Source organism: Haemorhous mexicanus, chromosome 2 (genome assembly GCF_027477595.1).
Source record: "Haemorhous mexicanus isolate bHaeMex1 chromosome 2, bHaeMex1.pri, whole genome shotgun sequence".
In the NCBI taxonomy this organism is placed as follows: domain Eukaryota; kingdom Metazoa; phylum Chordata; class Aves; order Passeriformes; family Fringillidae; genus Haemorhous; species Haemorhous mexicanus.
The window spans coordinates 54,587,463-54,610,051 of NC_082342.1; the positions used below are offsets into that span (position 1 = coordinate 54,587,463).

The window sequence follows — 22,589 nt, forward strand, 5'->3', positions numbered from 1 at the left end:
CATAGATCCAGACCACAAAGTTAACTGCAGATCTTCTTTATCTGGACTCAATTGTATTCAAAAAAAGATTTCTACAGACGTAGCTATCTAAATATTTTATGGCTCTCCTAGCAATTTGAAATGGAAAATGAATCTCTATGGAAGCAACAGAATTTGAGGAAAGCAACGTGCTGCTATCTCCACAAGATTAATTTTACATCTCAGGCATAAGCTATTTTTTCTTTAAGTACGTAGGGGGTGGGAAAATATGTGGTGATTTTACTGTATTGGTACTATAGAAGTGGAGAACACCTACATAAAGCAAAAGCCTTATATTTCACTTCTCTGCATTTATACTACAACCTACTAAGCAGCAAAGGAGACAAGGGACACTCTTATCTTTTTTCCCCTTTTTCAGCTTACAGGGAAAGAATTCTAAACCAATTGGTTTAAGCTGTTATCAGATACAGGATTTAGATTCACACCCTAAGAGTCACCTCAAAAACTGTTCAGCTGCATGACCTGAAGATGAGCCATGCTGCACACAGTTAGGAGAACCCCTGCACTCCTCCCAGAGAAGCTTGAACTTCTCTTAGCTGGGTGATTTTTTTCTGCAAATTTACCTGATCAAAAAGCTAGCAATTTGGCACCTTTATTCATGCAAACCAGTATGAAAAACAGAGCTATGTCCTTCATCCTCAAGTTTTGGAAAGCAATGCAGAGAGACTGCAGCAAAGGATTATTTTAGCATATGCATCAGTAAAGAAAATTTATTCTCAAAGCATGCTATAAAAAAACCCAAGAAGTAACCCAGTTCTACTCATTTTTTCCATAATTTTACAAAACTGTTCCCCTCATTTCTTTTGAATTTCTGTAACTTTTTACCTGTACATCACATTAAGTAACCAAAAGAAACTGACTGGATTAGTTTAGCAAATAGCCTTCTTTTAATACTATATCTCATATCCTAGATCTCATGATTTCCATAATTAAACGGCCTTGGCATATCAGGAATTTTACATATATGATCTACAAAGCTAAATGTCTTAAAAGATAAAACAACAGAAAGCAGAATTTTCACAGTTTATTTCCCTCTCCAAATATTTTTAGACTTTTTTTAAACAGCAGATGTTTAATATGCACACTTCAGTGCACATTTTCAGCTTGAGCATCTTGATTTAAATTGAGTTACCATGAAGGAATATTGACAATATATATGTCATATATATGACATGCTGATGATGTCCCTCCTGGATTATATTTGACCATACATAAAACTTCTAATAAGACTTCCGATTTTTTTTCTCAGATAAATGATACATATCACTGAAATAATATTTTAGGGTTCTTTTCAATTACATTGATTTTTTTTTTCTTTCCTTTTTTATTCTGAACAGGAGATAAAAATAAAATTTTGAAATACGTCTTCTTTAAGGGGCAAGAGTGCCTAAATAGCACTCTTCAAATATTCCAAACTTGTAAAGAAGTCCTTTTTTTTTACAGTGAGTTTGCTTGTACTACAAGTACAAGCAAACATCAGTAGAAACATCATAAGTAGGAAATCCTAGTGATCACTCCTAACATGTATGACCATTAAAGTATTAAAGTCAAAGCATAAAAAATTAGAAAGACACAATCTGATTTGATTTACGAGAAGAAAAAAAAGAAAACATTGAAAGACTTCGCTATAATAATTTCTCCCATTAACATAAATACATATCATTGTAATTCCATTTTCACATTTGCAACACGAAAGTTTTTGTCAGTAAAAAGAAAGGAGCACAGGACATTTTTGTTTCAAGTATCAGTATAATCTTAAAATTAAGTGGTCTAAGAAACATCATTCAAGAGAAAATCCCAGGACACAGAAGCTTTGACACAGTAACAATTTTGAAGAACATCTTTAACTCAGCAGGAAACAAAAATACTGTCTACCAGCATCTTATCACATTTTGAGGCTTATTCTGTCTCTCCCCTCTCCCCTAGGAATAGGCAGGGGTTTTGTTTGGTTTTGTGATGATTTGCTGAGGCAATGAAAGAGTAGGAAAAGAAACTGGGAGGGGAAAATACAGGAGCTAACAGAAGTTACTGTGGAAAGCGTGATCAACTGTGCAGAATGTGAAAAGGGTGGAGGGTAAGAAGGATGCAAAGGACACTTTGTGATCCAGCCAGGAATGGACAACTAAGAACCCCTGAAAAATCACATTTGAGGGGCTGGATATAACACAAGCAACATTGGGGCTGCAGCTGGAGAGCAAGCAGATGACAACAAACAGAATTTGAGAAGATTACATGAAGGGAAGCCCACCAGTGCCAGCTGTAAGAACAGTGGTGTCCTGGCAAAGGAAGAGTCGCAGCTTAAGACTTGTCTTTTTATTTCCAAGTCAAAAAAGCTGCAAGCATCACATTTCATACTGTTATTCTTGTTATTACACCATTTTCTGACTACATTTTGTGTTGATTTAAATCCTCTGGGTTGCCAGAGATATTTGCTGAAGTTACCACTAGCAATCACATGGTGCTAGAAAATAGTGCCCTTCCACCATGGAGCTAATTTCTTGTTTTCATTGTTCCAAACTTGTCATATTGCAACATGTGTATTGGCATTATGAGAAGAAAGGGTACAAAAGACAGTTTCAGTAGAGGCACAGATGTAACTTACTTTTGCAGTCCAAAGATGTCTATTGGCTGAAAACCAAATGCCAGGGTTGCCTTCTACTTCAGGCCTCAGATTTAATAACGTAAGTTGCACATCTCTAACTTATTTTCTCATTTCTACACCTTTCAAAGGCTTTTAGCTCAATGTAACTTGCTTTTTAAATGATCTTTTCTTGAACAGTTCAAATATCAAGCTAATTTTTTTCTCACTCCAAAGTCATAAAAAGTAAAATATTTTAATTATTCCAAGGTTTTTATAACACATTAACAATTTTTGAACATTTTCACCGAATTCTTTGGCATAAAAGATACCCAGAAAATTCTATTATGTTGTTTTGGGTTGGTTTTTGTTGTTTTTTTTTTTTTTTTTTGCTTTGATGGTTTATGTGTTCAGATATCTCTAAGCACCTGACTTTTGTGAGGACTTTGTCCCCCAGGCCAAAGAGAAGGAGAAGTCCTAGATGGCACCTTTTCACCATTCTCCAGACACCATACTTTTACTGATATCCCAATGTAAAACACACAATGATTTTCTTGCTCTTGTAATTAGTAGCACTATTTAAAATATTTTTTTTAAAATAAAATAGCAATTTTAAAATTTTGTACTTCTGATGAAGTGCATGTCAAGAGATGTACAAAGAAACACCAAATTATTCTGTTCTCTGACTCATATTTATCACATTGCCACATTTAAAAGGTAAGATATTTGGTGCCAGCAACTTTTGTTTCTTCACAACTCACGTGTACAATGTTGCCTACACGGTATCATGAGCCCTCCTTTCTACTGCAAAAAGCATTATTGAGATTACAATAAGTGGAACATAACAGTTCACTTCAAGTGAACATTCAGCTCAATGCTACAGTTGAAGCTGCTTGATGCCTCCCATTATGAAATGTTGTTTATCAGCTCCTTACAAATCTTCATGAACACTTTAAACGTGGATTGAAATCTTCCATGTTTACTGTCTGTCCTCAGATTGACTTACCCAACTTAAAAGTCCTCAACTGATTCCCAAAAGATAGAACTGGTAAGGGGAAAGTGCATTATTTGTCAGGTTAAAGAGACCAGAAGGAAGCAGAACTGGAACTCTCCCAATTCCCCAAAATGTTCACTGATAAAGTTCAGTTTTTCTTTGATTTATACAGATATGCAGAAAAGCAAAAGAAATGGTCAAAACACCCCTAGATGTGTCTTCATGCGATTAAAAGCCTTCAAACCTTACAAAGATATTTTCTGAAGATCCTGCTTGCAACACAGAGGATCCATCTCCTCCTACAACTTCTGCTCCTTGACTGCATGGTTGGGTGAGCCATGTTGTACAACCACCACCAAGCATCTCTCATTTGGAACTATCAGGTGAGAGGCAGAACTTCCTTTCCAATATCCCTTTTCTGAATGTCTGGGGGTATGGTTGTTCCAGTGTGGAAAGGTGACCTGGAGTTCACTCTTTTGTACTCTTGGTGCTGTCCTGTAAGGGACAGCAGAGGAAAGAGGAAATTGCCACATTGAAGCACTGGGGCAGCCAAATAACTGTGAAGTAAAACATAGTTTGAATTCCCTTACATTTCTGAGTCTGATTTAGTTAATATTTGTACAGTGCCATTGCACAGTGATTTGGATTTGGAGAGGTTTTCCTTTTTTTTTAGTTGAAACATTCAATTTTTTTCATAGTCTTTTTTAAAAGGGATGTTTAAAATAGTAAAATTTTACCAAATACTAAACAGCAAAGAAATACATTATTTCTGATCTTTAAAAAGCAAAACAAAACCAAACTGCAAGAAGCCTTCTGAAAAGGGAAGTGAAAATCAATAGATCATTAAAGGAATGAAATCCCTCAGCAATGGAATCTGTATACTGGTGATTAAATTTTTGTTCCCATTTGTGCATGCACACATGTCTACGTCTATCCAGGAAATATTTTAAGTTCTTTTCTTATAGTGTATCTCATAATAGTCCAATTTTAGCTGTTTCCACACATGATTTCTATTTCTGCCCTTCTCTATCACAAACCACGCATAACCACTCAGTCACTTACAACCTGAGGGTAAAGGAAAACATGTGCACTAATTGATTCCTTGGAGGGTAAGGAGGACAGGGTAAAATTATTAGCACAAAATTTCTTGAGCATCAAACTCCAATGGCTTCTCACCAGCGTTTCTAAACAATTTGAATTATCCCCTGTCCTGTGAAGAGCCAGCAAAGAGGGGGCACTTTCCTTGGGTGAGGGGTTATATTCTAAGAAGGCACAGCTTCAACACTGTGCACAAAGAAACCTGTAACTGCTGCACCACATTTGGGAATCTTTTGACATCTTACAGCTTAAATATCTAACCGCACAGATAATATATTAAGATGTATAAACCAACATCTATTCAAATAAAATCCTTCTAACACCAAATTTAACTGGCCTCAGACAATTACATTTTCATTTTGCCCCTGTTTATCTGTGAAGTTACAGTTTCTGGCTAACCTATGCACTGTTTCATACCCTAAGGATCAGATATTTAAGTCTCAGATTTTAATTAGTGCTCTCTGGCTTTGAAATACCCAGGAGATACATATTACTGTTTCATTTCATTTCATTTCCCCTTCTTCATTACCAGGTTTGCAGATCACAGGCAACTTTAAAGAAAATGAGGCCAGCTTCAACTAGACTAGCTAGGATGGCAATCACATTCTGCCTAGTTAGGCACTTCTAATACACCTAATATGTGGCATCTAAACACTTTCCAAGCAGGAGGCCTGACAGCAATGCTACTTCTAATGATAAATGCACAGCAAGTGTATGTTGCTGTAGGAAGAATGCACCTGAACTGTTAAAAATCATGTTTTGGGCTCCCTTTTCCTTTTGAGGATCCCTTTTCTTCTCATTCTTCCTGCTCTCCTGGAAACATAGTTTACTGAAGTGCTCCCATTTATGAGGTGCTACCACTCCCACAAAAATGTGCAGTCTGTCATGAAGAATTTGACAAAAAGGAAGTATTAAGATGTCTAGACAGAGCCATACAGAAATAGGGGCAGGATGTAAGGACTTTAAACTAGAAGAAGGTAGATTTAGACTAGATAAAAGGAAGATATTTTTTACAATGAGGCTGGTGAAACCCTGCAACAGGGTTGTCCATAGAGGTGATAGATGCTCCATCCCTGGAAACAGTCATGGTCAGATTGGATGGAACTCTGAGCAACCTGGTCTAGTTAAAGATGTCCCTGCTCATGGGCAGGAGAGGGCTGGTCTAGATGAGCCCTGAAGGTTCTTTCCAACCTAAACTATTCTATGATGCCAAGATTCCAAAGTTTCATGTCCACCACACACGAAAAACACAGACTTCAAAAAGGCAGTGTCTAATTTAAATATTCCTGTTAGCCTGAATTTGTACAGGGTGTGAGTAAAGGTATTTTAAAACATCTTTGTCATTAAAAAGAACATTGTATACTTGGTGTAGCACCATGAACTATTTCCAAAAGTGAAGATAAAGACATGAAAGCAGCTTTAAGTAGTTTTGAGATATAGTCATGCAGGTTACTTAAAAAGGGGGAGGATACTTTCCCCTCATGTTAATCACTGATTATTTTCTGTTGCCCATCCACCAAACTGCACCATCACGACTACCAGAAGGAACTTAAGTAATATCAATGAAGAAAAATGTTAGACTTAAGTGTTATGGGTGAGTCCAAAAAGTCTATTTCATATGTGTGTGGGAGGACAGGAAAACTTCTGTACAATGTGGTGAAATTCGGCCACCAAAGTTAGGAATACTTGTGGAAGAACAGGTAACATGAGAACTGTTCAGATGGAAGGTTGTTTCTCTTAAGGGACTTCAAGGCCAATTTAAAGGAGAATTATGTTCTTATCTCATTCAGAAAGCATCCATTATGTGCTTATAAGGTAATTATGCTAAGAATTTTTCTCTGTTATCTGTTGAGGAGAGAAACTGCTCATGTGAAATCTCTGCCATAGCCAACATATTACCATGATCTAATTAATCATGGACATTCTTTCTCAAATTATGTCTACAGGTGACTTTTTTCCCTCAAAATTACCATATAAGCAGAAAGCATTTTTCAGAAGCTTGGTCTCTTAGGAAAGCAGGAAAGTTCACAGCCTTCCTACTGAACTACTCTATTCTATTATTTCTTGAACAACTTCATCACAAAGTTATATTCATTGGTCCATTCAAGTATATAAATAGCATATGAAGAGCTAACATGAAAACATAGATAGAGATATATCCATACGTCACAGAAAACTGGAATGCTGCCATTCATTTGAGAGTTTGGAGAAGGTGGGCCCTCCTTATAACTTCCAATGATTAAGCAAAAACACTCCACAGTATGTCAATATCCTGGGACAACGACAACAACATTTCAGTTGTTTAATGGAAACTACTAACCTTAAAAAGGAAACCTCACATCCAACCACAGCAATATCATTTTTAAAAGGTAACAAACAGAGATGCTGATAAACATTCCCTGAAGAGTTTCCATTACTGACAATATATATGCCTCTCTTTCCTTGATAACAATTACTGAACTTTCTTATTCAGGTTTCCTGTTGCAACAAGGCCTATTTTCATCATTATGAAGGAACTCAGGATTCATTATTAAGGAATGGTACAAAAGGGACTGCAACAAAAACAATAATTGCAAGTTCTTCTATAGTTTTTCAGATCCTATGATTTTGTGTATTAGATCTTGAGAGAATTAGCCTGGTACAGTCTCAGGCTAGAAGCATTTGCCCTTATCTTCAAAAATAAGAGCTATAAAAATATTTATGATGATCCCACTTGATTATACAAAGATTCCTATTTTGGACTGTACCCATAAACTCCAGTTTCTTTTAAACCATTCAAAGAAGGCCTATTCTGTATTACAAGGAATTCCTGATATATACAATTCTATCTCCATCAGTAAACATCAGTCAGCTACAGCAAGTTGCAAATACCTAAAAAGCACTTGGATCAAATTCAGAGCCAGAAATAATGACATCATAAAAATAACAAGAAGAACCTATCTCACTGAAGATGTGCAATGCAATGCAAGTTATATTAGCGTTCAACACAATAAAAATCCAAGGAGTGCACAATCTCAAAAAAAATCTATCCATTAGGTTTACTTCTAATGCAACACAGAAATATCAAGGAAATTCTTATTTTAGCTAGAAAACTTCATCAGCACTTCTGCAATGGGAGTTAACCCCTTTGATCTCAGCTAGAACCAAACCTTGGGGCTGAGTAAGATTTGCTTAAGAGAGGACCCAGGAAAAGGACTGAAATGACAAAAAAAAAACATGTTCTCCAGAAATCCTGGGGTCACTTGATGACTGAAAACCTTTTAGCATATTCCTGAAGCCCAGACACAAAGTACTTGATAAGACTTTCAGCACCACAGCTCATGAATAACCATGGTTCCTATATAAGGAGTCTGCTGAGATATCAATTCATGAATCACTTTATGAAACTCTCAACCCTGATATTAACTGACAAAGGTTGGCTCCTTCCAAAGCTACTTCACCCTTCAGACCAGTTACCAGACACAAGCTCCACACAAGAAGAATTTTATGCCTTTTAACAAGGCCACATGCTACTTCTGTTTCCAAAAAGTTTTGAAAATTTAAATGCACACTGCATTTTTCAACCTGATCAAGATTTCGGAAACTGTAGGCACAAATGGGGAGATGAACAGTATAGTAAATATTAAAATGCCACAAGGCAGAAAAGGAATAACAGCACACTATTTGTAGCGGGTCTGGCCTCTTTAAGTTTTGCTTTTTTCAGTGGTTGGGCACAAGTTTATTCAAATAACCTACAACACCTTGTTGGACTATCTGTACAATACTAGCTTGTAAGGAATTAATTCTTTGCAATGCTACTGTCCCAGTGAGTTTAAGAACAGTTAAATAACTGCTGAAGTAACATTCTTGTTGCCCAAGATGTGAAACATGGTCATTCTTAATTTACAAGTTACACTTTTCTATACTTTTGTTCTTTTTTTTTCAATAAAAATTACTTTCAATTTGGTATAGGTTCACAAAGCACTGATAACAAAACTGTCTGACTCACAGAGAAATAATAAATATATGGGCAGATCATAAAACTCCAGAAACAATGCAGGAACTTGAGAGAAAAATATTTATTTCACACAGTATGAAGGATATTGTTTAATCAGTTTTAAAAGTAAAAGTAACCATGATTTCTCTTTTCACTCACATGCTGTCAACTAAAAAAACCCCAGGCACTGTACTAACTGAATTTCACCATTTACTTAATGTATGTGAAATGTCTAAGTTCATTGACAATAAGAACAACGATACCTCTAAACGCAAAACTAAAAGTACCGGTGTGATTAAGGAGCTATGCCTATAACATTTTGGTTTATGGATGCAGCTTAAGAAAGGGTGAAGTTTCCTGGATTGTCATTTTTGAAGTTTAAGGTTCCTTCACTCTCAAAGCTGTTTCACAGATGCAAAGCAGATTCCCAAGACTGTGGCCCACCAAGGTGTCAAAGTGACACACGATATGGCCATGCCAGTCAATGGGGAACATGAGCAGCAAGAGCACCCACAAAAGTGCTTCATTCCATTACCTGGCAATTAGGACACACACTTAAACAGGTGGCAATTAATGTTTAATGCCTGTGTACTTTTGCTTGCTAGGGATGGTGGATACAGACACTACAAACCACCCTAGGAAACAAAGAGCTGAATGGAAGTGCTTTTTCTCCCTGTCCTTACTTACTAGACTGTAGACACATGCACCTTCTTGCTTCCTGCCTCTTTATTTTCATGTGTCTTGTGTTCCTGCACACAAAATATCAGGACACTTGTTTTGGAGGTGGAAAACGCGGACCAGTGCCAGAAAAGAATCAGATTACTTTAGTCTACCAGAAAGTCATTCGTTCTGGTACCTCGTATAGCTCTACCCATGTGTAGGGCCTTAAGCTATAATTACAGACTTTTCCATGACAAGAGTATCAGGTATTTTAGAATCCTGTCAAAAATGTTGGCTGCTCTATGCTACCTTGCTGTGCACCTACAGTACTTATCATCAAACAACCGTCATGTTTACTTTGCATTTCCTAGAGGTTTTCTTCTCATCTTGTCCTTTATCAAACATCATCCATCCATCTGGGCATCCATCCATTTAAAAAAGAGTGTTATATCCCAGGGCAGTGGGGAAGGTGTGGGTGTTGTGGAGGTGGTTGTAGGCTCTTTTTACACTATGCCTCTGACTTCCTTAAAAAAAGCTGTATCCAAATCTAGACCAATTCACCAACCACACACTTCTCCAAAGAATGCAATTATTCCAAGTTCTAATGTGTGTAACTGGTATGAATTCGGTTTGGGTTGGCAGGAACATGTAAGTAGGTGTAGATTGCTTGTAAGGGGTAGGAAAAAGAGATGAAACTTTAAAAAATTTGATTAAAAAAGTAGAGAAGGAGTTATAAAAGCTGGTTTTTTGTTCCATTTAAACACAAGCTGTTATGTAAGTGTCTGCTGCAGTAGGTCTGGTTTTAAAGAAAGTTAAAGAGGCACACTGGCTCTCTTGCAGCACATAAAGTTATTTAACATACCTCAAGGAATTGAAAATATTACAGACTGATTTTTTTTCTAGTTAGCATCTCAAATCTCCCTGTAATAACAGTATTAGAAGTTAGCAGGCAGAAATTTTTAAAGAAAAGAATTATAAAATGATGTTTGAAGAACTTAAACCACCTGGTACTGTAATGGCTTTTTAAAATAATATTTGGGAAGCCCTAAATAAAAACCAAAAATGTTTACAGTGTCAAATATTAGAAGGTTTGAATGTTTTTATCAAATTTTCACACACATAAGAAAAAAAGTATTGAACTGTAACACCAGAGAAATATCAAACCAATAAGAGCCTAAGGAATCTACAAATGGATCCAGGGAAAAAGGCCAAACCGGAGATTCCAGCTTACTACAGTATGGATCTTCTCAACAGTTACTTTTTACAGATGAATCCCCATGCACCAAACAATTAAAGACAGCACTCTTACTAAAGCAAAGCACTTTGATTTGCTGATATTGTTAAACCAATATTCACACCTGGACTCTCATGCCTCACACCATGAGCTGTGCTGCAAGGTGGGCAACAAAACCCACCTGCCATCTACAGGCACACACAGTTTTTCAGACCACCCACGTTTTTGCTTCCTCAGCCTCCACAAGAGTTTCAAGCAGACTTATCGCAACATTGCTTTACCTGTCAACAGAAAACCCAAAAATTAAGTCTCCCAAGTTAAAAAATGTCAAGGACTCTAGAGCTGTGTCTAATTTAAAAATCCCTAGGCAGCTTTTGCCTCTAATATTAATGGGTTCTCCTTGAATGCTATCTGGTTTAAGCAATTACGTTTTACTATAATTATTTAGATAAAACTAAAGTAAACAGGCTGAGTCATCCTGGCAATTGGCTAACAGTGGGATATCTGGAAAATGTGGCTTTACTAAGAACATCTGCTAACACCACAACACTTACTGAGGTGTGTAAAGTCCCAGTGACAGGGTTTTTTTCTTCTGAGAAAATTTAAATAATTGCAGATCAAAAATACATGTTGGGTCAGAAATAGCCCATGAAACCATCCTTCATTCTGTGTACCACAGCATACTTCAGAGGTTGGTCAGAGGAGTGTTTTGAAGTTTACACATGAGTTTATTCATAGGTTGATGTCTGCTCTAAAAACTCAGAGACTATTTTTATTCAATATGGGCAGTCAGATCAACAAAAAAAGACAGAGAAGCTTTATTAATATCAGGAGTCTTGCTTCACAAGAAGATGCAGAGCACTAAATGCTGTTACTGCCTTAATAGCCCATACAAACTTATTTTTTCCTGCATAGTGACAGATCTCACTTGTTCATGATACCCTTTGCAACTGACTCAACTTCTGCATTCTTTTTGGGACAGTCATTTGCATTTCTCCAAGGATTCTGAGTAGAAAGGGGACTTTTCTCCCATGATGCGTTTTATTTTTTGCTGAATATAAAGCCAAAAAATTGAGACAGTAGATCTGTCATTACTACACTGTATCATGACCTCAGATTGCGATGGTTTGTTATGTTTTTGTGGTTTTTTTAATCTTCACATCTGGCTAAAACCTTTGTTCAAAATCAGCATAATTTTTGCAAATGTGACTACATGACTATTTCCATGTTTGGTATTGACATCTTTACTGAGCAATTCCTTTTAGGCTTTCCATTTTCTGTCAGTTGAACTTTGGACCCTCACCAATGTACTTTGGACAGATGCAAACCTAAGACAGCTTTTGGCTTGCTTTTTGGTTGAAATTCCAAACCTCCTCCAACTTTAAGTCCCCTGACTCTTAAGTCTAATGAACTTCACTGACTAATTCTTTTGAATTTTCAAATTTCTCCTTCTTAATGTAATAAAATTTTAAATATTGGACTGGTTTAATTTTCTGGTCAACATAAATAAAATCAGTATATGATTACAACATCTAATGCTCTTCCTAAGACAGCCTTTTTAATAATATCATTATTATTAACAGCAGTAAATCTAGATAGATGAATGTTCCTAGTTAGCACCAGCAGCATTTTGTCTGTAATGTGCATCTAGGAATTCTAATGCACCTCATGAGACACTAGAATTTCTCTTGCTGCTAAGAACGATCACAGCCGTCTGCATGTAGTCTGAGCCATGATCCCAGAAGACTCCCACCAGATTCTCAGGAGAGAAGTCCTCCCCAAAGTGATTTTTAAAAAGTATCCTGTTTTTTTTTTAATGCAGCTTTATCCTTATTATTAAATGCTTAAGTGTTAATTTTTAAATTTTAAGTTTTTAAACTCCATTTTCAAAGTCGATTTCAAGCATTTACTTGATTCCAAAGTTAGGCTCCCTACTGTATATTTCCTATGGTTTCCCAATTTAGACTTTTAAGCAGAAAAGAATAACACCTATCTTACAGTCCTGCAATATACAGCAGCTGCTGTGCAAAAGCAAATCTATTCCATTTTCTGAAGTCACCTATTCTGCAGACATCAATACGTGCTTGCAAAACAGAAAGAGCATGTATAGTTTAGGACAGAAATAATTTGTATAAAGCTTCAAGAAATTTGTTCTCTTCCAGGATTTTTTTCTTCCTGAACACAGTGTCCTCATCAGAAACTGCCTTACTCTGTAAGCTGTCTTCTTGTTGCTAAACAATCTTAACAGTTTTAAGTAGCTGAGGAAAAATTTTTCTCTTCTGTTCAAAAGTAAAAGGAAAGACTAAGCAACTTAAATTTCTTTGTATTTTAACTACTCTCCACCCCATTAGGAATAATTAGCAATCTTCTACAAACTTTCCTTGGACAAGATCCTTCATTTGAAATAATGAAATTTCATGTTAGCCCCCTTCTTCCTTTAACAAATTTTAAGTCCCTAGAAGATTTTCTTTCAAAAAGAAACACAAAACAAAACCAGGGTTACAATTCCTCTAGAACAAAATTTTAAAAAGCTCTGACTGAAGAATAAAAGAAGGCAAATCAGAGCTCCATGACCTACCACCTACGGGTGTTCAGTTCCATGGCAACATGAGACTTCCTAAGGATTACTCAGCCTTATATTGCTTTATGCATATTATTAGCATCCTGTTCTCCTGCAGGGACCTATGCTCAGAAAAAAAGTTTCTTCGAAGGTGAGTGCTCACAGAAGCAACCTGAGCTGCCAGGTAAGACTTTTGAGGTTTTCCATGGGAAATCTCTGTAGGTTGCATTTTGTAAATAACAGCACCGAACTGCTCTTGCAGCACACATTGTGAGCCACCAGTTTTGCAGCACAGACCAACACAGCCATTATTCAAAAGTCTTCTACTGACCTTTACACCTGATACATTTGTGTCTGTATACACACTATCTCAATGAATATGTATGACTATATAAATTTGAATATCTACCACTGGTTTAGTCCACTTTCATCACTGAAATATTTTCCAGGTTGTGTTTGATTCTCTCTCAGCTGCTGTGCTGAAGTTCATGTTTGGTAAGACTTTTAAAAGAAGGCGTTTAATGAATATTAAGGATGAAGACATTTTCCTCATATACCTTCAGAACTTTTTTGTTTTCTAAAAGCTAAATAACTCTGGATTTTGAATAATTATGCTCTTTTCAATGTGTTTTGCCGGTATAAAAGTATCTGGAAAGCTCTGGCCCTAAAAAAAAAATTGTGCACATACTTTGTCAAGACATTGCAAAACTCCAGGTATAGGGCCTGTATCTATAATGAAAAGTAGAAAATTACAGTGATCAATTTAGCAAGTCAGTCCAATTTTACTGCTGGTGAGTCTAATCTCCATACAAAATCTCTGGTACAACCATGCCACCCAACAAACAGGCAAATCCAGGGCAAATCCTAATACACTTTAGCAGTTGCACATTTTGTTCAGGTTCTCAGACTGAATGAGGAAGCACTGATGACACAAGAACTATTCATCTCAAAGCTGTGTCATACCAACTTGTAATGGGACTATGTTGCTCACCAAAGGATCTTCTGCCACAGAACACCGTTTCAGAAATTGATCAGATTCTAATAGTTTCCAGCATGTTAAAGTATCTGAAAACTGTGAAAAGTACAAATGTACTTGCCAAGATTACCAACGCTGTATGCTCCATTCTACCTGACTAATTAACAAGACAAGAAAAGCACAACGATAAACATACGGAAAAGGTAATTTCTAAACATTTCCAATGTGAAACTTCTCTATGCTCTTCACCAGTCTACTCAACAAGTTTGGTGGAGGAGGTTATAACATACAGCTAATATCTTCTACCCCCATCATCATTAGAACTGGAAAAGTAAAACGAAGAATCTCTCCTAAAAAGAACTGAAAGTAAGTTGCTCTTTTGGAAGCTACCATCTTATGAGGATCCAACTGAACACACAAGCTCCAAACAAAACTTGTGATCTGAATGGAATATTATACTGGAATATCATCAAAGGCTGCAAAACAAAGCAACTTCCATGGCAAAAGAACAGATAAGAGCCAGTCAAAGTAAGAGCCTTAGTCCCAAGATCTACACTGTTGTGTGTATCAAATTTCTGTGTTTATTCCCCAGAACTGAAAATTTGTTTAGAAAAGTGGTCATAAACATTGGAATTGCACTTTCTGCACTTGGGTATACAACTGAGATGTTCACAGTTTGGGAAAATAGCTCAACATGTTCTGCAAGAAATATGTTCTCCTGGACCACCTGAATAATCTAAATACTCAAGAAGTTAGGAGAAAGAATCAAAATGAAAGAACAAAAATATCAAGCTATAGAAAACCAATAAATATCCACTCTACTCTCTTATTTAATATTTAATAACACTAGCAGTTATTAATTAATTCCCTTGTACATTAGATAATGGTATTGATGATGCTTAATAACAATTTCTCTTTTTTTAAAAACAAGCTGAAGTTTTATAAATTCCCAACATAAATACAATTTATTACTATGTAAATATTATTGAGGAAATCCTTGAAATTTTTGGGTGCAAAATTTTTAGCACTTTTATATCTAAAATCAGCTTTACTGCTGAAAAAGGTTGAAGGAATATGCACACTCAAACCTCATTATGCAAATGAAATGGGAATTTCCACCAGTTCTAGTTTATTGGATAGCATTTCATTCATGCTATTTTTAACAGACATCTGGGGAAGCAAATACTGCAGAAAACATATTGAAGAACATTTGGTTTAATGAGCAGAATGAATTAGCATTAACTGCAGTTTTACTGTTTGGCCAGTTTCAATGGCTATTTTGTCAGCTGTAAGTGACCACAATTTTTCCTGGCTACTCATCCAGGCAACTTCTTCACTGCAACATGGATGAAAAGTGATAACTATATAAATATACATGCATGCATGGCAAGGAGTTGGGGAAAGGAGCATGCATTTCAGTGTAAATCTGGACAGAAAAGCACATATGTCATCTTCTTGAAAGCTCTAACATCCCTTATTCATGTCTATAAATCTGCCAGCTGGGGTGGGGGGGGTGGGGGTAACAAAGATTTTATGATTTAAGTGGCCAAGTTTTCTCTGGTAGAGATGCTTAGGCAGAAAGGTGAGAAGCAATGTCCCACATCAGTGCACCTGTAAAACACAGCGGAGAATACTGAAAGCAAATTTGCAGACAACAAATAAAAAAGTGGGCTTTTGTAATCAAGAACATACCTATAAAAAAGGCATATATTAAAAAAGAAATGCTGCATGGAATAAACCTAAAGTTCTTTGAATGCATTTTTCATGTGAACAGCTCATTTGACTCAAGTGCTACTACAGATTTTATTTAATGAACGCCACATGATATTATATTAACAGCCACCTGACGATCACGCTAACAGCCTGTTCTGAGGATTTCACTGAAGATCAGCATCCTCCTTTTAAGAGTTCAACACAACAGAAACAAGTGAGTCACTCACATGCTGCCATACAGCCAAGTACTTCCAGGCAGCCAGGTCCAAGCTGGAAGCACACGCCTAGGGAGGGAGGTACTTCCAGCACAGCTGGACACAGATGTTCTCAGTGAGGGGTTAGAGTTTTAGGGAAAGTTGTGGAATGTCCCTCTACTGGATACAAGAGAGATCCTGTTAATGAACTTATTGTGAGGAAGGGAATGAGGACAAGTACTGATGTGCCAAATGGGAGGGAGCTGAGAGTACTGTGCAACTGCCTACAGCACTAAAGAGGGTGGAGATGAAAATGGAGGCCCTGTAGTAGGAAGATAAAGGGGACATTGGATGCAAAGCCATTGGAAAAACAACTTCTTTCCTTCTTGCCTTTCTGAACCATTAGTCTAAGTGGTAGATCCAGCCAGAGTCTGGCCTCTCTTGCCTTAGTTTGCTCCTTCCTCATACACAGAATATCTGTTTCCAAGGCCCAGAGGTTGTTGACATTTGAAAATATCACACTGCAGTGGAACACTTTATATTTATGCCTCTGTTGAAAGCAAAGTTGTATCTCGAAGTCCCCAGCACCCACCATTACTTTCCAATTGCAAAAGCACGAGTTTTTGATGAGGGCAGAGTAAGTCAGCCAGCATGCTCTCCACTCCTAATCCAGCCAAAAGCTGCTTTAACACATCAGTCTCTGTCCTATAAATCAGGGTAGATGAGGACCATAACTGATTTCCCCTTCCTGCCTCTTTTAGGAAGGACAGATTAATGAAGGCTGCAGAGACATGACAGCTATTAACAGGGATAAACATGATACCCCTGACCTTAACTGCAGTTCCTGGATCAGATGCGAGTGCACGCCTCCACGCGCACACGCACGTGAGTGCGGACACCACGGGAATCAGATTTTCCTGGCAAGCTGTCTGCTGCTGGCAAAATGAAGCAGTGACGCTGCTGGCCCAGAGATGCTGAGCTGAGGACTAACACAGGCCAGCCAAGTCAAAGCGAAATTAGGTTTCAAAGTTCCAGTCCTAGTTTTCCCCAAAAACAGTCATTCTCTTCATTGTTTCCATAACAGTAATATGTGCTTTTGACAAGCATTCTGCACTTGTTTTCACATCCAGACATTCTGTGATGGTTATACTCTGCTTGGAGGCAGAGACACTGGCTTTGACCAGCTGAGATTGCAGCTTTTGTACATGATGCACCTCAGTACGTGATGAAGTCTGCCATACTCTCTGTGTGCAACTCTCAAGGTTCCAAAGCACTCAGAAAACATTAACAGAACATAAAAATAATTTAACTTTTAAAAAACTAAGCCAGATACTGCCAGCCTCAAAGCTCTCTCATTTTACAGTGCTGAGAAAGAAATAACTGTATATGCAGAGGAGATGTTCTCAATTAGGGCAAATCTCATGAGTTAGCCACATTGCAAAATCCTATTTAGGTGCCTAAATAATAGCTGATTGCAAATATTTTTGTGAGAGTGGCCCTTAAACCTTCATCTCTGCCAACACACAGCTAAGGGCTATTGAAAGGCATACCCTGACCTCTTCTTTGCAAACTGAACAACTATGAGTTAAAGAAAACCTGGGATTTCTGGGAGACTTTCCAAAACTGCAAGCTAACAATGCCTGAAGCAGTCACTGCCATACTCTACGCTGAGGAATTTTTTCTTCTTACAAGCTGCTGTAACGTGTGCTTCATTCATGTAATGCTTTTGTGCTTACATATCCCATAAAAACTTTTTATGAAAATAGCATCACCACTGACACTTGACAAACAAGAAGCATTTACTTCTTAATTTTATGGTCACCCACATACATTCTATGTCCCATCAGCAGCTCTCATGATGAAAGTGTGTGTGGCTATCATATCTATTGATCGTGTCAGATATGGAGATGATTGCTAGGAATTATGATGGGGATGGTGCCTATTGTTTCTGCATTTCATGCAATAAACAGAGTGTTTAGCATGAAAACCATCTGTATGGCAGGGAAGAAACTGCAATGTATAGTGAGGACTGCTTGGTTTTTTTTCCTCTTTGATGGATCCCTAATTAACTGACTTTTCCTAGCTGATTGCCAAGAGGATAGGCAATGCCTCTTCCTGAAAGACATAAAACAGAGAAGGGAGATGATATAAAGAAGGAACACAGCCTCATTCAAGGGCAGGTTTGAGCCTGAAGTCAAAGCAAAGCTGACCTAATTATTCAGCCTAAAGAAAAGAAAATTGATGAGCCCATGGATTTTTTCAAAGAAAAAGGAATCATCTGTTTCCCATGGTCAAAGTAGATAAGAAATTCAGTAATGGATTTCATTTATAGCAAGGGAATCTGGGGAAGATAGCTGAAAAACAGTAAGAAGAATTTACCACTGGCACAGAATGTCTTGGGAAGATACTGACTCTTCCTCATCACAGGCTTTAGAGGGGCTTGTTAGCCAAGTATGCCAGAAATTAAATGGGGAATGTTAATCCCACACTTAGATGGGGAAATTGATTCACTGGCTTCTAGACTGGTTTTTCTAAATTTCTGATTCTATGGCTTTTAGAATAGAAGTGTTATCCAAAGGCAAGAGCAAGCCACGGGAGCAGGAGAAACAAAGTTGACTAGAAATAACGCAAACTGATGAGATTTTAGATTTTTCCTTTCTGATGGTGGAATTAATCTCATCCTAAAAGCCTTTTACGCAACTTTAAAACACAAACTGTAGATAAGAACAGCTACATCAGGCATATAGATGCCTTTAGAGAAGCAAACCAGACATTTCTGGAGCATAATTCATATGAACTGTTCAAAACATCCACTTTCAACTGAGTCAACCAAACATCTACCATCTACTTTGTCAGTAAGTCTAAGGGGTTTTTTTATTGGGAAAGATATCTGCTGGGAATGGCTCAGTCCCAGGCAACTACCTACATGCAGCTATCTAGTGATAGCCACAATGAATCCCAGTACAGGTGACTGGCTTCCCAACCCCCAACTTTGCCTCCTGCTCACCTCTAGTACCAGGACTTCTGAACCCAGACCACAAAACAATGGCATTCCTCTTCCTCCCTGAGAAGTAATTCCCAAAACCCCAGAATCCTGATTATTTATAAATTTCTTCTCTTTACTTTTCTTTCCTGCCTTCAAATTTTGCTTTTCTTTAGTCCTCCTTCTGCAACACCTTCACTGTTATTCTCACCATCTGGCTGAACCTGGAGGATACTGGAGGGATGTAGTGACAAGCCAGCAGAGTGTTGCTTCAAAAGGCTTTTCAGGGAAGCCGAGATGGGTTTTACAAGCCCTGCACAGTTGGACAGCACTTCCTAATACTTGTAATGCTCTTCCATTAACTATGAGGAATGCACTGTGATCATACAAACTTCATTTGCCAAGTAAAACAAGTTAAAAGCTTCTTTAAAAAAAAAAAAAATTTCTCTCCAACTCTCGCTCCAGCTCAGAGAAGGCTGACTAGATGCATATCAGTTGGTACCTCAGCTATTATAGGCAAGCAACCTAAACAACTTCTCTGATATCAAACCTCCTAAAAAAGAGAGAGCAAAGTTGATGCACACTTCTCAAAGGAGTTAGAGATATGGTCTGATTTTCTCCTCTTTCTTCACTTCTGCAGTAAAAAACCAGTCAATGTTCAATGAATCTTTGCCTGATAGAAAAGCAAACACTACAACAAATAGCTAAAGTTGTGTTTTCAGCACAGATTTTAAGGATTTGTCTTTTTTTGAGATCAGTACAAAATGGCTACAAAGCACCAATGTTGGTACAAAGCACCAATGTTTCAGACAAAGATACTGCTTACTCAAAGAGATGTTAATATGTCAGACAAAACAAAGACTAAGCAGAGTCAGGCTATGTCTCTGCTTTGGCACTAGGCCTCCAAAAACCAGCTACATACTTCCAAAAGGGATTTAGACAAATCTGTTGTCAGCATTTCTTGGGTCTTTGCTGGAAAAACTGCCACAGAGTTCACTGTGAGAAGACACTGGGCAGCCACCAGTGTCATCCTTCAGATGAGAGAAACAAGTGAATCCAGACTACACAGTCAGCTATCCAGGTGTCCTCTCCTTAAAGGCAAGGACATCCATTCTGAGCACAAAGCCAACTGGGAAAGTCCCTTTGCTGGTCAAATATCCCTCTCACCTTTCTAATTCCCATTCTAAAAATAGCTAAAGCTACTTTTTCACCATTGGTACCTTTTGCCTTAGAGTCAACAACAACAATTTCATTACTGCAAAGTGCAGATCTGGTGCTCTATTCTGATGTTTATTTCCATATTATAAGGTCCTCTAGAGGAATACAGATGGTGTTCTTGCTTCTGTCTGTGCCTGACACAAAAGGTCATTGCTGTGCCCAGAAGACACCTCCTTCTTCAGAGTCATGCTTCAACTCACAGTCAGGTCTGCACAAGTTGCTGCCTTCTGCTCCTACACAGTCTAACGGAGCATTTGTCTGGATCTGGGAAAACCAAGAGGCCCTACAGCTTCATAGGTTAGTCAGAAAAATACAATTACACCATCTTGAACTGTGAGAGCATAACTGCATCAAAAACCATGACGAAGTGGTGAAGCTAAACAGATACACACATAATGACTGTGAAGTGGTTACTGCTGTAACAAAATCTTGTCTGACTGATTCTTCAGCCAAGTGTCCTTTCAGACTTTTGATAGTTTAAAAAAGTATTAGAGATTTTGATACCAACAGGTTACAAAGATACCATGGAGGGAGAAAGAGTGTAGGAGCAATAAAACTTTTACTGTGTCTTGTTATGTACATAAAATAAATTCAATGTTGTTGACAGTTTTGTTTGTTTGTTTAAATGCACAAAGCCTATAGTTAGCTTTTCTTCTTTTTGCTTACAACTGTGATTCCCAAGTCAGGAATAGTCTTTGTAACAACAAAGGTATCTGAAAACAAAACATGTATTTTCCTTAGAGGATTACATACATTGATTTCACTATTATATTAGTCAGCCTCTGAAAAACTGAGAACTCATTGAATTTTCTCAGATGATTGTCTGCATTTGCTGATTACATTTATCTTCCACATAGAATTGCATCTGTCTTTCTTTATCACACTACTTAAACTGAATCATTAACTAAATCTCAATGGTAGATACTGGGAGCCTAAGAAATTGTGATAAAGAAACAGAATAAATTCAAAGTCAAAACATGAAAGGCCTTACCAAGAAAAGGAATTCCACCAAACACGACTTTTCATACAATATGTGAAATTCAGGCTGAAATAAAGTTCTATACTGCATTAGGCATTACTGTTGCTTTCAATTCTCTTATTTTAAGTATTTTGAATTAAAATATTTCTTCTATTTCTGAAATCAATCCAGGTGATACTACTTTAGTTTAATTAGCATGATATGGAAATCTGCCCTTTACTCTCATTGTAAACATTTAAAGAAATACATCTTACCACTTTCATCCAGCAAGAAATCATCCTGGTAACGGAACTTTTCTGGTCCACATGCAATAAAAATGTCATCATCGCCAAAAAAATCCTGAAGGCACATCACCTGCAAGGAAAAAGGAAAGGAAGGCATTGTATGAAATACCTCACCATCAGAATTGTGACAATAAATCCCTCTTTGTCTCCATCTGCATGAAAATTCTTCACTTTTAATGGAATCAACAGGGCTTCATCTCCAGATAAATTTCAAAGCTGCGCCCTGACCATCTGTTACAAGTGAGAAACACTTTAATGGACCCTGCAGGGAAAGATAAGACAAAAAGCCATAACTGTCAGATTTATTACATGATGCATCTATGGTATGAGGTAAACGCCTTCTGTTTGTGCACAAGGTACCATTCAGCAGTTAGTGGGTAATTAATTTGCTTTTCAGTTCACATCTCCATCATTTGGCTGCAGTGAAACAAGGTTACAGCTTTGTATGCAGAATGAAATGCAGTTTTTGCAGCAAAATCTCTCTGACAGGGAATCAAACTCACACGGGTGAACTAAGCCTCCTTCACAAAGTCTCCCTCTATGCCAGAGTCAGTGGGAAGTTCTCTTTGAAGGCACCAAGCCGAACAGTCAAGTCAGATGAGCTGGGAATAATTCTTCTAGTACTGAGTAAAAGGATATTCTCTTTCTACCCCATATATGAACAGTCAGGATTACATTGGCTTGCTTTTATGTCCCTACAGGAGATTTCAGAGACTTTATTGCAGCCTTTAGGTATCTATCTTCCCCCTTGGAAGACAAGTGGCGACAGAATTTTTAGCAGGGCTTGTTCCAACAGGACAAGAGGTAATGGTTTTAAATTAAAAGAGGGCAGATAAAAGGAAGAAGTCTTTTACAATAAGGATAGTGAAACACTGGAACAGGTTGCCCAGAGAGGTGGTAAATTCTCCATCCTTGGAAACGTTCTAAGTCAAAAGTTGGATACAACTCTGAGAAATCTGATTTATTTGAAGATGTCCCGGCTCATGGCAGGGATGTTGGAACTAGGTGAGCTTTAAGTCCCTTCCAACCTATATCATTTTATTCTATGATTTCCTTACAACAGCTTTTAGTTATTTTACAAGGCATTGCTTAACAATTCAATC

The 22,589-nt window shown here is 37.5% G+C and overlaps 1 protein-coding gene across 3 annotated transcripts in view; it reads right to left on the reverse strand.

Annotated features, from left to right (window-relative positions):
• The window catches only part of DCLK1 (doublecortin like kinase 1), a 227,091-nt gene that overhangs the window by 91,547 nt on the left and 112,955 nt on the right, over positions 1-22,589 (reverse strand). For all 3 annotated transcript variants that reach the window (XM_059838866.1, XM_059838867.1, XM_059838869.1), the window contains exon 4: positions 21,457-21,556. In XM_059838866.1, coding sequence (XP_059694849.1) covers positions 21,457-21,556 — 100 coding nt within the window. The remainder of the gene's footprint in view (positions 1-21,456; positions 21,557-22,589) is intronic.